Below are 18139 nucleotides of genomic sequence, written 5' to 3' on the forward strand. Positions count from 1 at the left end.
GGCAGAAAACCAGCATTAAATCACCACCTTTATGACTCTTTATAACCCAGGACTCGGAGGATCTAGGACCAGAATTTTCCTTTTTTCCTTGACGTGGTTCCTTTTCTGAAAAGCATCGAGAAAAGGGCTGGGCAATGTGCCTGAATACATTATTCTACCACTACTCTGTTCCTCCTTACTTCTTCCACCAGAAACAAGGCCACCTTTTTTTTTTTTTTTTTCCAAAACTAGAACCAAAATTCCCTCTTCTCTTCCTTGGGAGGAAGCAAGAACCCCACAGCAATGCACTTTATGAAAGCAGGTGCAGGAAGAGCTGGGGGCTGGAGACACGTTTCTCTTGAGAGTCTGTAGAAGCTGTTCCTTAGACATGGAGCAGTTTGCTCTTATGAACAAAACCGCATTGTTCCTTTCTTCAGATCTGAATGGAGTTAGTTAAGCTTTCAGTGGAAGTGTGAAAATGGCAAGACAAAGAAGAGCATATCCTTGTTAAGCAACTCAAAATGAAAGAGGTGGAGGAAGATGGTGGTACCAGTTATAAAATGTTTTGGACTCCTTAATGAGACTTTGTGGTTTTCATTAATTTCAGGACTGTCATCTAACAGGAATTCCACCAAAGGGATACTTTTATAGCAACTTCAATGTGCAACCTCTCAGCATCAGGGAAAATCAGAGCAACAGCCTCATCTCTCTTCAATGCCCAGAAAAAAAGTATTCAAAAGCATCAGCATTCATCAGTCATTTTCAACAGTGTTCTAGTTAGTGCCTTCCATGTCTGTCCTGAAAGATGAAAGAGAAGGTCAGGACCCTAATTATCTAATCTTTGAAAGCTGGACTTTTAATGAAAATTTCAATGTTAGAAAAATTATTTTTATATTCTACTTTGCTCATTAACTTTCAAAGTTAAGTATAGTCTAAATATTTCTGATTGTAGATATAGTGAGAAAGTAGATTTCCTACAGTGTGAGTATATGAGTTTGAGTTTATTGGAAGCTCAACAGATAGTAATAGGACTTCCTGGGGGATGGGGGTGGGGGGAGCATGGAAGGAGAAGCTATATCTGGGTTTTTTTCTGTTTGTTTGTTCTTTTTTATGGCTGCACTCAGGGCATATGGAAGTTCCCAGACCAGGGATTGAATCCAAGCCACAGCTGTAGCCTACGTTGCAGCTATGGCAATCCCGAATCCTTTAATCCACTGTGCCAGGCTGGGGATTGAACCCCTTCCTCTGCAGAGACCCAGGCTGCTGCAGTCAGATTCTTAACCCACTGTACCACAGCAGGAACTCCTATGCTATCAGTTTTTAATATGAAATTACATATATGAAGGAGGAAACTCTTTGGTAATAGGGTGTGGGGAAAGATCATTAAATTTGACCTTTGGTGGTTTTAACTGTTAGATGCTGCTAGAGGGCATTAAAAAAAAAAAAAAAAAACCTGATATAATAAATACCCTGTTACTCTCTGAGCAGAAATTTCCTCATTTGCAAAATGGAGCTAATAGTAATGTCTACTTCAGGAGTGATGAGGATTGAATGAATTAATAATAAGAATGTCTTAGCACAGTGCCTAACATACAGTACTTGCTGAATTTATGCATCATTGTTACTGTTATTCTTTTCAATACTATTATTAGAGAGGAAGTAGGATGATATACTGAAGCAGAGATTAAATTTTTGTTAGAACTAAATCTTAGGAAGTTCCCTTCATGGCACAACAGAAATGAACCTGATCAGGATCATGAGGACTCAGGTTCGATCCCTGGCCTCGCTCAGTGGGTTAAGGATCCGGCCTTGCCATGAGCTGTGGTGTAGGTCACAGATGCAGCTTGGTTCTGGCATTATCGTGGCTGTGGTGTAGGCTGGCAGCCACAGCTTGGATTTGACCCCTTGCCTGGGAACCTCCATATGCTGTGGGTGCGGCCCTAAAGAAAAAAAAATAAACCTTAGAGGTAAAGATGTTCCAGTAAAGTTAGGAAGGTTAACCAGGAACCAGGACAGAATCTGCCATGGGAAAATAACCCCACCAAATGTGCTGATAGAGTTTGGTGAATCACACCAGGGAAACAGAGTAAGTATATCCATAATTAGCTGAAAAATCAGTCAGCTGTTTCCTGTGGGCAAGAACAGGGGCACAGGTGCTCACATGAGCCCAGGACTGGGGGCAGTTGTGGGAACCTAAGAAAAAGAGGTCTCTGGTGAGAATGAAACCATTTGACTTTTTCAGGGAATTTTTCAGAGAGCCAGGGCTAAGGGAGAGAGAACCAGGTCTGAGCCAGGGACATTGAGCCCGGGAAACCATTCGACTTTTTCAGGGAATTTTTCAGAGAGCCAGGGCTAAGGGAGAGAGAACCAGGTCTGAGCCAGGGACATTGAGTCCGTTTCTACCTAGTAAATTGCAGACATGAAAAATGATCACCATACAGACCACTGTCCAAGGGAGGGAATGGCTGTCTCCTTGAAAAAAAGAGATAACCTGGATGAGGAAGACTTACTGTTTCCAGAAAATGCCTGGCACATAGTAGCTAACTAAATAATATTTGTTGCTTGACTGACTGACTGATGAGTGAATGAACTGCCGTCAGCTCAAGAGCATGGCTTTTAGAGGTGATCTTACCTTCCTTCTTGCTCCACATTGAGTCAATAGGAAAGATGGTCACAGAGAATCTAGATGAGGGACTTGTGTGTTTCCATGCAGGTACACTCTGAGAGGATGTTCTTCCTTGCCACCACCCTGAAGCTACACACCATTTAGAATATCGACTCTATGTTAATATATGTGAAGATTCCACGTAGAGAGCAACTTCCTCAGGCATTTCATGGCATCGTTTATTGATTCTTTGGCAGGCTTTTAATGAGCATTGTGTACAGTGGCTATTGAAAAGGACATACCAAATTTTTTTTCGATTAGACTATAAGCTGTGTGGATATCGGACAGGATTTTATTAGACATCCACACAGAACAGTGAAGAAACTAGCAAAGCAATAGGATATATACTCAGGGACTCAGAGGAGTAGAAAAGACACCGGAGCAGAATAACCAAAGGTGTTTATCTTTCTTTTTATCTTGTTTGTTTTTTCTGGGCTTTGAAGAACAGGTAGAATTTCAATACATGAAAGAGAGGAGAAAAGCATTTCTATTGGGGGAGGTTGTAAGTAGTATGTGTAAGTTTATGTGTGGAAGGTTTGTGTGTAGTTTATTTTTGAAACAGTATGGGGATGGGAGGTGCTAGAGGCTCGAATTGGTAAGTAATGGCAGTTACTCACTGGATAAGGAAGATATGATTAAATGGTGGAGATTTGGGGATGAAGCTCTTAGACTTGCTCTGCTGAGGATGAAGAAAAATATTACAGATTTTTGGAAACAAAAAATGACGTGATATTTTTGCCAGTGTTTAAGGTTGATAAGAGAAAGGAAAGATGGGAAACAGACAAAATAGGTAGGTAAAAGACCACTGATGTAATAAGGTAGATTTAAACATTGAGGGCTTATTTGCTTTGACTGTAGCGAGGGAAGGAAAGACTCAAATGAATGGAAAAAAAAAATAGTCAAGGTTTTGAATCACCGAAGATACTGGTAAAGTGTGACAGCATTGATGAAAATATGGTCAAGCGTAAGGTTTAAGAGGATGTGGTAGCGGAGAAAATGGTCAAATAGGTGTGATTATTTAGGATTCAAACTTAGAATAGATCTTAAAGAAACAGAGGTTTCTCTTATTAATTCTGTGCCAGAGGTATTAAGCTGTCTGAAAGGCAGACTGAGGTTTGAATTGGGAGATAAATCTGACACTAACGGTGTGTGGCATGGAGCAAGTCACTCCATTTCTTGTGACCTGGGTTTCCTGATACATCGAATGTGGGAATTGGATGGGTTACCCCTGGGTCGCCTCCAGTTCTGACATGCTAGGACTCCATGAAAGAGGCCTGGCACCTGTTTTCAATTTAATCTCTAACATGAGTTTCCTTATTCTTTAAACTTGCCTTTCTAGTAAGCTGCCACATTTATTACTGGGCTTGTAGTCATTTCCTTTTATTCTAAAGAGAATATATATTCAGTTTTTCAGCCCTAGCTTTTCTGTATTATAACCTCATTGTGTTGAAACCATTTGGGGAGAACAGCTGCGAAAGTCATCTTTCGGTTTTGAACGTGGTCATGGTTGTGAGGCTACGGTGGTCAGGCTACCTCTGGAACGCTAATCCTGAGACAGTGGTTTGCCTTCTCTGATGAGAATTCAAAGTGATGTTTTATACCACTGGAAGCTGTTTTAACTTATCTGGAGCGAGAAGGGGAGCCTCATGACGGCCCCTTATCCTGGACTTCATTATTTCCGCCTTGGGCATCCTAACTCTGACTCCCTCTATTCAACATCTCACTGTGGGACCCAAGTGATCTGTTTTTCATTACTCACTTGCTTCTTTTTTTCCTTCCTTTCTCTATGTTTCGTTACCACGGTGTTGACTGTCATCATTATCAGTCATCCAAATGAGTCTGTGCTTTCAGCCAGGCACCTAAGAAAGATGAGGACAGACTTAGAGGAAAAATACCAGCAGGTCTAAAGATGTTACTCTAGTAGGACTGGGGGGATGGGGGAATGTGGGGTAGACTGGCCTTCTCTTCACATGGCAAAGAGGTACTTCTTGGTGGGTCAGGCAGAAGGACAATAGGACCCCTGAGGCACCCCCAGCTCTTGGCTGACCTGTTACAGATGGAATCTGCATTGTGAGAGTCACTGTGGAAGTTTTCTCTTTGTAGAGTCTCGATGCACTTGACTCTCTCATGGATTGAAATATCAAAAAGACTTCATGAGAAGGCCATCCTGTCCATAGGATGGCTGTCTTACAGGCCCTTTTCATGGCCCTTTAAGCTACCTGATCCATCAACACATCATGCTACAGAAAGACATGAAAGCATCTGAAGAGAATGGTTCTCATCTTCCACGTCTACCCAGACCACCCACTCACTCATCCCCTCAACCCATGACTCCGTCTTCTTTGATGCCTCTTACTGCATTCCAGATCCCAGAGTCTGCCCCTGGGCTGCCGGCTGGCTTTGGCAACCCTTTGAGATCCCAGCTCTGGTTTCGGGAGTTGGGGCCCTTCTAGAGGTTAATATTCAAAATACTGACCGGCCTATAGGCAGGGTCATGACTGGTCAGGATGCTGGATGTAAACAACCAGAACAGCAATTCAGGGGTTCCCAGTAAATATAACTTCATCACTTCTACTGCATCCTGACTCAGGCTTCTCCTTCAGTTCCTGCTGAAAAATGCCAGATGATGGAGGGTTTGCAGTTCTCTTGCAAAGACTGAGAGGATGGAGAGACTTGGAGGGCTTTGAGCAGAGCCGTGACAGGGTCTGACTTACTTTTAACAGGGTGATGCAGACCGATGTTGGAAAGGTGTAAGCAGGGCTGCTGTGTACAGTGTCCGGTGTGGGTACATTCAGTCTGTTTGCCATGAACCCTGGCATGAGATTGTGTCTGCCTTGGAGAAAAGGGGAACCTTTCTCTGATTCTCACAAAGGTGCTATATAAGCCAGCAGGGGTGGAGTTCCTGTTGTGGCTCAGCGGGTTAAGAACCCAACTAGTATCCATGAGTATGTGGGTTTGATCCCTGGCCTTGCTCAGTGAGTTAAGGATCCTGCATTGCTACAAGCTGTGGTGAAGTTTGCAAATGCGGCTTAGATCCGCCGTCGCCGTGGCTATAGTGTAGGCTGCAGGTGCAGCTCTGATTCAACCCCTAGCCTGGGAACTTCCATATGTCACAGGTGTGGCCCTAAAAGGAAAGAAAGAAGAAAAAAAAGCCAGCAGGGGCTGGTTGGAGGCCAGAATCTGGGGCAGGAGAATGGAGAACAGTGGACCAGAGCAGTCTATTGAAATCATCCAGAGCAGAGATGATGAAGCTAGAGCTGGGTGGTAGCAGGAGTGCTGAAAGTGGTTCCATTCTGGACATATTGAAAATAGAGTTAACAAGATGTCACCCCCAATGGGACATGGGTCCATGAGTTCTTTATTGCAGCTCTAGCAAATCACCGAAAACTCTGTGGCTTCAAACAACATAAACTGCATCAGTTAGCTGTACACCAGAAATTAAGACAATGTCGAAAATTAACTATGCTTCAATAAAAAACAAAATTAAAAAAATTAGAAAAAGAAACATCTGAGGGCTTGCTTTTAAAGTAAACCGAGTGGGGGAGTTCCCGTCGTGGCTCAGCAGTAACGAGCCTGACTAGTAGCCATGAGGATGCCGGTTCAATCCCTGGCCTTGCTCATTGGGTTAAGGATCCAACATTGCTCAGGCTGTGGTGTAGGCCAGCAGCTACAGCTGTGACTCAACCCCTAACCTAGGAACTGCCATGTGCCACAGGAACAGGCTTTAAAAAGACGAAAAAAAAAAAAAATTAATGAAAAATAAAGTAAACTGAGTGGGACCGCACACACGTAAGGCAGCAGAGCAGAGGAGAAACTGGGTGTGTACTGTTGGCTGAGAGGGAGGCTAGCAGGCTCCACTGGCCGGGCAGCCAGTATGAGCTGCACTGTGCCCTCTGCATGGGGCTCTCCGCCGAGTAAGGGCAAACTTGGCAGGCCAGGTTCACATGCATGAGCCAAAGGAAACAGGCTGCCTGGAGGGGGACAATGGGTTTAGTTATACATGCATTCTATTTGAGAGTACCCAGGTACTATCTGGCAGGGACGCAGAAATCTGGGGGATTCAAGATCGAGTGTGGGCATCTTAGCGCCCCAGTTTCCACAAGGCAATGAATAACTTTTCAGGATCGTTTTCATTGAATATATGTAATTTCTACAGCATTGATAACAAATCAAAACCTTATGGGAGTTCCCTGATGGCCTGGCAGATTAAGGACCCGGTATTGTCACTGCTGTGACATGGATTCAGTCCCTGACCCGGGAGCTCCCACATCTCAGAGGGGAAAAAACAAACCTTATGTAACTAATGTCATAAAAAAAGCAGGAACTCGGGAGATGGAAAACCTATAGCATCATCCTGACTCTGTCACGAATAAGCTGCATGAACTTGAACTCCACATGTGTGTTTGGAGGCCAAGTTTCCTCATTTATCTTCCCTTCCACAGAAGGGTATAGTTGGGATCAAAGGAAAAAAGGTAAAAGTTGGAAAATGGAGAGCAAACGTAAAGGGTGATTATTGTTACTCTTTCTCTGCCTGTTTTTGCCCCATTATGTCGGGGGCAGGGGCGGGGGGGGGGGGGAGCCACATTTTATAAACAAAACAAAAAACAAGGAAAGTTGTGTTGGACTGAATTTTCAAATTCAGTCCCTCACTGAATAAAAGTATTGAATAATTACTCTGAGCCCCTACTTGGCAAGCACTGTTTAGAAAAGAAAATCCCAGGTTTGACACAGTGGTAACAACTCTGGATAGTCCATCCTCTTTTTTATTTTAGCTTTCCTCCTAGTTGGTGGGTGGGCTAGCTAAACAGAGGCCTTTTACATGCTACTTTGCTATTTTCTAAACAGAGCCGCTATGCATGCTCTCTGGTTTATATACAATGTATTGTTGTTTTTGAAAGCTAAGCACCCTTATAAATACCGTATTTCAAAAGATGAAGCATTGCAGGAAATAATTATATAAGTTATTTTACATTTGCATTACATTTTCTAGTATTGCTCATTTGTATTTCCACATTTTTTTTAAATAGCTATGTTCAGTCTCTAAAATTGTAATGTCCTTAACAGATTTATTTATCTTGTTCTCTTATAGATGAAAAGTTTAAAAACAGGAGAATCTGCTTTGTGTGCATTAAATACCTCCGCAGGCCTTATTGTTTTAGAAAGTTTTGATGAATTCGAAGAGCAGAAAAACAAATTTATTCTGGAATAAATAAGACAACTCTCCTATTGAGATCATAAAACAAGAAAGATTCATTTGCTGCCTGGGACCTGCATTTCTTAAGGTGAGAATTTTTTATTTCTTGTTTACTGCCATTATGAACCACAAATAGAGGAAGAAGATAGTAACATTCAAAGATCCTAATCCTTTTTAAAATTCTGTAGTTGAACACCAAATCAATAAGAAAAATTCAGTGTCATGCAAAAATACATTCATGCACTCAAAGATCCTTAATCCTTGACCATTGCCTTATTATAGGACAGTTTTAGAACTCTTTTCCCTAAAAATCCTGATATGGTTCAGAGTTTGGCTAAGACTGGAAGGTGTCGCATAGGAAAGGTTAAAATCCTGGAATCTCAGAACTGGAAAGAATGTGGTTCATACAGCAACCTAGTCTGGAAAGTTCTACGTGAAACTGAAAACCTTTGGAAAGGAGCTTGGTTCAACTCTGTGAGAAGAAAATGTTTTTAATAAGCAATTATGGTTTAGATTATAGCCTAATTGGAGAGGGTTTCCTTTTTACAGTCTAAATCATTTTTCTTTTCCCTTAGCAATATGAATATTAAAGCAACTTAATTCCATGACACTCTGATGTCCTGGAGTTTGAATCCAGGTTCACGAATTAAACATGTGGTACAGAAAGAGACCTGGCTTGACAGTATTGCCAGCATCAATGTAGGTGCTTACAACAAAGCAGCACTCCGAAGAGTCTCTGTTAAAAGGCAAAAGGGGAGTTTGGTGTGCACTAGAGAAATGTAGTGTCTAGAACTCCGCAGATGACCAGAATTCAACCACACACTGAATGCACTTGAAGTGCCCCCTCTATTTCTTGAGGCTACATTTGTGAGAAATTCAGAAAAACTGAGATGTCTTTAGAAGGAAACAGTGTAGATCCATGGGAAGAGTTCTGTATCTGCTGGAGGTCAAGTTCATTATGGTCTTACCTCTGCTGTTCAGAATCTATATAGTCTTAAAGGAAACTCATTTCATCTGTCTGGGACTCACTTTACACAGGACATCCATAAAACAAAAGGGTGGACTTGATGAATAATTTATAAGGATTTTGTTCAGTCCTAAAATTCCAACATTTTTGGCAGGACATTTTGAAGTAATAATTAAGGTTTGTCTTTCCAGCATTCTTGTTGTTGCCTCCCCTGTGGAGCCACTAGTTTTCATTATTTAGGACAAGGTTAGAGCCAGTAAACAATGAGGTCATTTCCATTTTTATTGTTGTTTTTAAACTCGTGTTAGCCACCATAACCTTGAAACCTAAGGCATTAACTGCAAGTGTGAAGTTATTTGATAGAGGGTTCCAAAAACATTTTTTAAACTGGGAGAGCCAAATTTTAAACTATGTCTTTGTAACTAATGTGGAATGGTTTAAGAGCCAGTTCTTTAGTAAAAACGAGAGAAAATCAACTTTCTGGGAAGGAGAAATAAGAGGGAATGTGATTGGTCACCTTAAATGGTGATGAATCCCTAACAGGAGCCCAGTGGCTGTCTCTTTGGGCAAGTGCTAGGAGTGGAGAGAAACAATAAAAACCTCAAGTTATTCTGAGGGTAACCCGGACCACAGAGAACCATTGACTTGCTTCCCAAGCAAGTTGCAAGCCTCACAGAGGTACCCAGCATTCATCATGGCATCTGAGCTGTGGAGTAGCAACTGGTAGAATGAGCCTGTCTAGGCGAAATGCCTGAATGCCGCCTCAGAGACTCCCACATCCCCTACAAAGGTGAAAACGAGGGACTATAGTTCTAAGGGGGACACAGAAGTGGCTAAGAGAGAGATGGAAGAGTAGAGGGCGTCCAGGGACAGGGAGAAGAGGAGAAAAAATGCTTGGCAAACAGACTAAAGGGAAACATATTCATTCTGATTTGGATGCACTGGAGCCAGACATACACAACCAAAACCAGGCAAGGACCATGCATCAGGAATCCAACAATGGACCAGACCTTTGTTACTGCATGATGATAAGAATCGTGATAATTTTGCCCCTAAATTTATTGTCCAGGTGGTATAGACTGAATTGCATCTCCCTCCAGATTCATATGTTGAAGTCCTAATCTCTAGATTACATGGTATTGGGACCCTGGGACCTTTGAGAGGCTAGTATATATTTAGAAGAGGTCATGAAGGTGGGGCCTCATGACAGGATTAGTGATCTTACCAGAAGAGGCACCAGAGAGCATGTGCGCTCGCTCTCTCTAGCTCTCTCTCCATCGTGTGAGGACAGAATGACTTTCTGCAGCCCAGAAAGAGAACACCCACCAAAACCTCAAACCTGACTGGGCTGGCACCTTGATCCCAAACTTTTATGCTCCAGAAATGTCTGTTGTGTAAACCACCCAGTCTATGGTATTTCGTCATAGCATCCTGAGCAGAATAAGACACGAAGCCAAGATATTTCTGAGAGTGAAAAGGGACATTAAAATTAATTAGACCCTGGCTTGTTTCGTGTGTTTCTGTTTTCACATTCTCCTTATCAGAGAGATTCACAATGATCAACTAAGTTATCTTGAATTTAAACTGATTACAAATAATCTCTCTAGTAGTATTTTCAATTTTTCTCTAGCTTCCTTTCTTTAGATATAAAGAAATGCAGCCATTATAACCCGGATTATCAGAAATATAGCCACTGTTTTGTAATAACTTTAAATGAAGTATAATCTATAAAAATATGCAATTACAATATTGTACACCTGAAACTAATATAATATTGTAAGTCAACTATACCTCAATAAGAAAATAAATAAAACCTCAAAAAAAATTTATTTAGACCCACTGTAGGGCACAGAGAACTCTACCCAATATTCTCTGATAATCTATGTGGACAAAGAATCTGAAAGAGAATGGATGTGTGTACATGTTTAATTGAATTATTTTTTTGGACAGCAGAAATTATCATAACATTGTATATCAAGTATACTTCAATAAAACTTTAAAAAGTGAAAACTTTTTAAAAAGTGAAAAATATTAATTAGAAATATATTTTGAAATACGTATTCACTGACCACCAATTGACTCTATTATTTATTTTGGTTGATGTATAAAATAATTCTTTGCAAAAATTATTTTCAAAAATAAAATCATTTCTAAAAATAAAATGTCCTTTCAGATTAAAGCAACATATAAAATTACTTATATTGATTGCCTAAATTTTAAAAAATAGTACAAAATGTATCTTTCTCTAATACTGATTCCCAACTAATGTTTTTTCTGGTGAATGTATTATTGTTTCAAAAAAGTCTCTTTTTTTAGGTTTTATTTATTTTCTTATTGAAGTATAATTGACTTACAATATTATATTAGTTTCAGGTGTACAATATTGTAATTCCATGTTTTTATAGATTATACCTCATTTAGAGTTTTAGTCTTCTCCTTTTTCAAAAATTACCCATACTCTTCAGTTACATTTAATATGAATTATCTGAAAAGGAGACATACTGACTTTTCTCTTTATACATCATTTTAACTGAGAAAATATTAAGAGGTACTGACACATATAGTAAGTTCAGAGAAAATTTTACTAAGTAGAGGATATTCTCAATTCTAAGTTTTATGAAATGTGTAGCTCTATCAGCGCAAGTATTTTTTATAGATACTGTCTATTTGTCTCAACTTAGCATTTCTCTTTTCTACAAATATTTTATAAGGCAAAGCTCATAAAATAAATTCTCTAGTCATAATTCTTTTTAATGTTTTGCCAAATAGATGCTGCAAAAATCACAGGCCTTTTCAATGTCATTCCATTCCAGTAAAAAATCTAATCCAATTACAAAAATGAAATTTGATCAAAAGATTTTTCTGCAAGTCATTTCAAAGGCGTTTACAGAATTTTAAAATTAAATCTTGTACACTGTTTGAGGTCTCATTTAATTTGTTCATCTCCCTGCTTTTGTAAAGATAAATTTGCTTTTGTTTGAGGTTATTGCAAAACCTAAAGTTTTCTTGCTTCCAAATCACTGGATATTTTGATAAAAGATTTCCAAAAGTGTTTTAAAATGCAGAGTTGTTTGAGAGAGTGTTCAAGGCACATTAAAGGACTAGTGAGTTGATTTGCAAACTAGTTCTCTTGAAGGCTGAAACATTTCTAAAATTTGATTGAAGATATACAGCAAGAGAGAAAGCATACATGACCTTGCAAATGTATTTTGGGGGGTACTTAACATAAGCTTCATCAGAAAATTTTTGTAGTTTGGTTGCCTTAGTGTTTATAAATTTTGACATCTACAGTTTCTACTTCAAATGATAGGCTATCGTAGTTTGTTGAATGAAGTTATTACAATTTATTCGTCTACTGTCTACCGTGGCAATTCTAGGAATATTTTTCTAAGTTTCTTAATTTAGTGAAGCCATTATTTTATCCATGATGTCCTCTGCCAAGTTTATATCCATATCAATACACAAAACACAGACATACATTCACTGTTGAACTTTTTTTTTTTTTTTTTTTTTTTTTTTTGGCTTTCTAGGGCAGCACCCATGGCATATGGAGGTTCCCAGGTTTGGGGTCTAATCGGAGCTATAGCCGCCAGCCTATACCACAGCCACAGCAGAGCCAGATTCGAGTCATGTCTGTGACCTACACCGCAGCTCAGGGCGACCCCGGATCCTTAGCCCATTGAGCAAGACCAGGGATTGTTCCTGTGTCCTCACAGCTACTAGTCAGATTCATTTCCGCTAAGCCAGGATGGTAACTCCCACTGTTGAACTTTTTAACTGAACATGCAATAGATTCATCTTCAAAGACTGACCTCCCTAAAGTGTTACTTTATTATGTGAACTTGGTGAAAGAAATCCAATCAATAATAGAAATAACTGTTTTCCATGTGAAGCAAGTGATTCAGCTTTTACAAAATGGCATCCTTTAATTGTTTACAGATGGTTTCCTTCGCCAATAAAACCAACATATTATAACTATCATTTCATTTCTCTGTGGGTGAGCAGGAAATTTTTGGATCTAAAACCGAATGAAATCAGTTTAGGAGGAAAGTTAATTTGATCTCAATGAAAAGTCATGTTTCAAAGAGATCTATAAACTCACTTTCTGCAGATGCACCTGTGAAGTTGATATATTTTGACAACGTTTTCTAAAATTAATCCAGTACTTTAAAGTGGATGCTGCTATCTTCGGAATATTTGTTTCTTCCAGCTTTTATTTGACTCATGGTTTCTCTACAGCCTCCATGAAGTCAATATTATCTCATGCAGTTTGCATGTTTCCATTAACTTTCTTGAGAAATGGAAATTTAGTATCTGTTCATTAAACAGTATTAGCATGTTGGTGCTAAAAGAGCTTATTGCAAAAGAAAAAAAGTCTTTACTGAATGTGCCAATTTTCACAGAATTTTATTTTCAATTCCAAATCCCACCTTCTAGATTCTGTTTTGTGATGCTGAAGCGAATTTTGTAAATTTGATTTTTGACAGCTGACTCCTTGTTAGGCTCTGATAACAAGGGGAGGAAGAGGAAGGCTGCCGGGTTGGAGGATAAAAAAGGAAATTGCCCTTTTCTATTTATTTCCTATGGGTCCCTGTGTGATTTTGGGGGGTGCTTTATTGAGTTGTAATTGACCTTTAAAATGGTAAAACATTTAAAGTGTATACTGTGGTGATTTGATATATGTATACAATGTGAAAGGATTGCCCCATCTAGTTAATTAACAGATCCATCACTTACATGTTAATATAGTTATTTATTTTTTATTTGTTTTGTGACAACTCTACTCTCTCAGAAATTTTCTATTATGTAATACAGTGTTGTCAACTCTAATCACCATGTTTTATGTTAGATCCTCAGATCTCATTTATCTTTTTTTTTTCTCGGCCGTGCTCACAGCATTCAGAAGTTCCTGGGCAAGGGGTTGAACCCGCACCACAGCAGCAACCCACAGCAGTGATAACTCTAGGTCCTAAACCCACTGGGCCACCAGGGAACTCCAGATCTCATTCATCTTGTAACTGAAAGTTTGTGTCTGTTTGCTTTTGATTTCTGTGCACATTCCTCCAGCAAGGCATCCTAACCCCATCTAGACAGAGCCTTCCTGCAGCCACAGGTCAATCTAGTTTTTCCCACATTTTTAGAACTACATTCATTTCTCATCCCTAAGGATAGCAGCTGCTTCCTTTAGGTGCTATTTCCATGATGCTTGAGTGTTCCTTTCGCCTCTTACCTTAGGGTTTTCTTTTTACCTATTCAATGATTCATTTAATATCCTTATACCTAGTTACAGATTCTTTATGTTGAATTCACTCTGTTGTTCAAATAATTGGTGTGGTTTTTGCCTCTTTCCTGGATCCTGACTGGTATAATAATTACAATGAGGAGTAGAATCTGGAAGCAAACACTTGAAGTTGGGATTTGGTAAATGGTCTGTCTGTGTTTGAGGGCTAAATGAACTGTTGAGCCCCTGCCAATGTGAAATGAAATTATATTAATTCATTACATGCTGTGGTATAACAATTAATCAAATTAATTGACCTGTGGTTGGTTATAATAACATTCTTACTGAAGTAGGTATTTTGGGAGAAAAATGACTACTTTACTTGACCATTATGGCGATAATGATGACTCTAAGGTCTTTGGCATCAGATCGAGTCTTCTGATTGCAGAGGAACATGTGTACGACGAAAAGCTCAGGTCTTTAAGTCCTCACCTCAAAGTTAAAAGACACACACACACACACACACACACACACACACACACACCCCAGATTTTTTTCCTGAAAGCCCTAAAACCTCTATGTTATCGTAAATGTCACTTTTTTTTTATAGCAACATAGCCAGTACAGCTGATAAATTAAATCCCATGTTTAATCACGTGAGCTGCATAATTACAATGTCTATTGAAATCAGAGCTTTTCCAAGTGTGTCATAGGAAAGTTAAGGCACTGCTTGGGCGGAAGTAGGAGCCTAAAACTGGGAATAAGAACTTTGTATTGGACGCAGATGAAGCTGAGAAATTGCGGCCCTGAGTCATGCTGCACCTCTTTTAGTGGAAATAGCTTTTCCCCCGTGTTTGAGATAATATTCTTCTCTTTGTTTGAAAAGCCTGTAATGACTTCACCTGAGGAAGCTGTCATGCAGACAGAAGTTTAATTTTCTTAAGACCCATCCAAATATCCCAGTGGCCACTATACACATGTTTACAGTCAGATCACATTGTGCTCCTGGGAAGAAATTACATTTTTTTTGCCACACTCACAGTACATGGGCATGTGGAAGTTCCCAGGCCAGGGATCGAACCCGTGCTGCAGTTGCAGTCTGTGCTATAGTTGTGGCAACACCAGATCCTTAATCTGCCGGCTGCACCACAAGGGAACGTCCTACAAATTGCAACCTAGGAAGAAATAGCTTATATTCCAAGAAAATTGGAAGATTAAAATTTACGTAAAACTAGGAATATGGTTGGCCAATCTGCTGGTTCTCCATCCATGTTTTCAACCAACCTCTGATTGAAAATATTCTAAAAAATTTTCCAGAAAATTCCAAAAAGCAAAACTTGAATTTCCCACAAGCTAGCAACTATTTACATAGCATTTATATTGTCTAGGTATTCTAAATAATCTGAGGTAATCAAAAGTATACAGGAGGATATGCGTAGGTTATGTGAAAAGTCTGTGCCATTTTGTATGAAGGAATTTAGCATCCATGGATTTTGGTATTTGGGGACTCCTAGAACCAATTCCCCAATAAATACTGAGGGATGATGTGTGGGAATAAATTCTCAAGGTGTTAGACCAAGCAGGAAAAACTATAACACTAAATCAGGCAAAATGTATTGATATAGGTTTACTTACTGATGATTTCAGGTTGAATACATTAGCTCTTTCTGGAAGATTTATACTATATTAACTTAACTAAGCTGGAGCAACATTTATCAGAATTCCTTTCCATGAATAGAGCTGGATTACCTGAGATTTGTAAAGTGGATGTGGAATAGCAGCCATGTTCTTTTTATGCTGGGAAGCTTACAGATCCCTGGGTGCTATAGAAGCCCCTTCATACTGTCCCTGACCTGCTGGGTCCCCTGACTGACAATGGGGCAGCAGCCTGGCCACAGCTCCTCTGCCTTCAACTTCTTCATCTTCTCTGAATTCTTTGCCATAGCAAAGGGTACCTGCTTTTTCTGCAGGCTGCATGATTAAAGTTGGAAGCTTGGAAGTGGCGAGAGATTGGCTTACTTTTGTATTATTGCATTAACAAATTGCCACAAACATAGTGACTTAACACCAATGTAGAATCTTACAGTTCTGTAGGTCAGACTGCTGACATAGTGTAGGCTGGATGGTCTTCCTTTCTGAAAGCTCTAGAGAGAATCCACTTCCTTATTTATTCATGTTGTTGGCATAGTTCATTTCCTAGCTGTGCCATATGGAGGTCCTGTTGTTTTTTTTTTGCAGCTCCTGGCTGAGAGGCATTCCCAGCTTCGAAAGGTTGCCTTCATCCCCTGGCTTTCGGTTCCCTCCCTCAGTCCTCAAAGCTAAACACTGTGAGTCAAGTTACAATCATGCCTCATACCTCCTGCCTTCCCCCCCTCACACCCTCCTATCTTAATATCAGCTGGTTAACAACATGATATCCATCTACAAACTTAATTCTCTTTTTGTCATGTGATGTAACATCGTCACAGGCTCTGGGTATTAGAATGTGGACATCTTGGGGGTGCCATTTTATGCCTACAATGGAAACCAACACGGATTCCAGCTTATTCTCACAGATTCCATATTTTCTGTGATCCCTTGCTTCAGTCTTAGTCTTTCCTGTCCACTTCCTGCCCTATTGACCTCAGGCCCAGTACCAGATGCAAAAGCAACATTCACATATAAACAGTTTAATTAGCTCCCACAAGTGTGTAAGGTCAAAGTTCTGTAATAAATCTCTTATTCTGTATCATCAGTGCTGGTTCTGTTTCTCTTGTTGAAGCCTGACTGTTACACTGATGCATATGGCAGTAACTCTAGCTATTTATCGGACTAGTTGCTAATGCCAGAACTTCCCTGGCATGGTGCATACAAATATTTCAAAGGCTTAGGGAGATGAAAATATTAGAGTGCAAAATATTATGTGAAATCTATACTCCCATTCCTCAATTCCATGCTATGAGAAGGCACACAGTTAGCCCCTTGCCCTAAAACTTGGAGAAATGAATTAGTGAGGGGAGCATCTGCACCTTTGAAAAAAATGTCTAGTTTTGGTCCTCTGTTGACAAGATATAGTGGTGAGAGGTATGACAGTGGAGTGCTGCCTTTGAGATGGCAGCCCTCATCTCAATCCCACAGTAGCAGAGGTCAAGGTCTCTTAAAAGCCAAAGACAAGGTGGATATATTCACAATAAAGAGAAGCTGGAGTATAGGGTCATCAAAATGTTTTGACCTACAAGAATCTTTAGAAGGAGCTAATATGTCAGAGTTTCCCTAGAAATGATAAGGATGGGTAACTTTCTAAAATATGTCTTCATGTATGTAACAGGGAAGACTCCACATTTAGTGACCCAAATCTGTCTTGAGCCACTACAGTGAACCTCATTAGGTCTAAGCCAGCTCACGGACCTCGAGCTCTCTCTTTGGCGGGAAAAATCCTTACTTTTGAGGAAAGAATCTTCAACACTGCCACAAATGTGTATTATAATCATCTTCCAAGGAAACTGCAGTTATTTACTAGAATGACTGTAAAACAATACATATGCATATATATATATATATGTATGCACACATAGATATATAAATATATATATATATACACACAGTTTGTTGATTACTGTACAACTCTGAAATAATGATAATATCTTAAAACACCAACACCGCTCCAATCCATTCGTCACAATAGAGGCTTATGGTTGTCAAGTAACTAAATGAAGTTTTAGTCCAGGTGTGAGTCACACTAGGTTCAGTAGGACTTCATAACCACTTTGTGGCTATTTCTCTACCCTCTGGATTTATAATTGGAACTGGCAGAACTCCCATATGAGCTCTCTGACACAGGAAGGGCCAAATAGAACCTTGAACTCCCCCTCCCTACCAGAACAGTTAAAAAAAAAATCCAGTCCTTGGTGAAATGTAAAGATTAGAACTGCCATCTAAGACTCAAAAGATGCAGCATAGCATAGCCATGTCCATTATAACCTCATTTTACTTGTGTATCTGTTTCAGGAAGAAAGCAAATGAAACTTAGATAATATCTGTGAATTATTGTGAACATAATTAGATAGTAGCTGCAGGTACAGTTATGCTGCAGATCTAATGTCTTTACTGGAAGAAATTAGTACAGTTATGCTG

The 18139-nt window shown here is 39.7% G+C and overlaps 1 protein-coding gene across 1 annotated transcript in view; it reads left to right on the plus strand.

Annotated features, from left to right (window-relative positions):
* Positions 1 to 18139, plus strand: part of LOC146400930 (uncharacterized) — a 109647-nt gene that overhangs the window by 31415 nt on the left and 60093 nt on the right. Inside the window, exon 4 of the mRNA XM_084971127.1 lies at positions 7734 to 7926. Within this exon, the coding sequence (XP_084827253.1) occupies positions 7734 to 7853 (120 nt within the window). The 3' untranslated portion in view covers positions 7854 to 7926. The remainder of the gene's footprint in view (positions 1 to 7733; positions 7927 to 18139) is intronic.

This window comes from Sus scrofa, chromosome 8 (genome assembly GCF_054392235.1).
Source record: "Sus scrofa isolate SSC_HxYL_T2T_F1_AM1 chromosome 8, Sscrofa_HxYL_maternal_Yorkshire_Landrace_v2.0, whole genome shotgun sequence".
In the NCBI taxonomy this organism is placed as follows: domain Eukaryota; kingdom Metazoa; phylum Chordata; class Mammalia; order Artiodactyla; family Suidae; genus Sus; species Sus scrofa.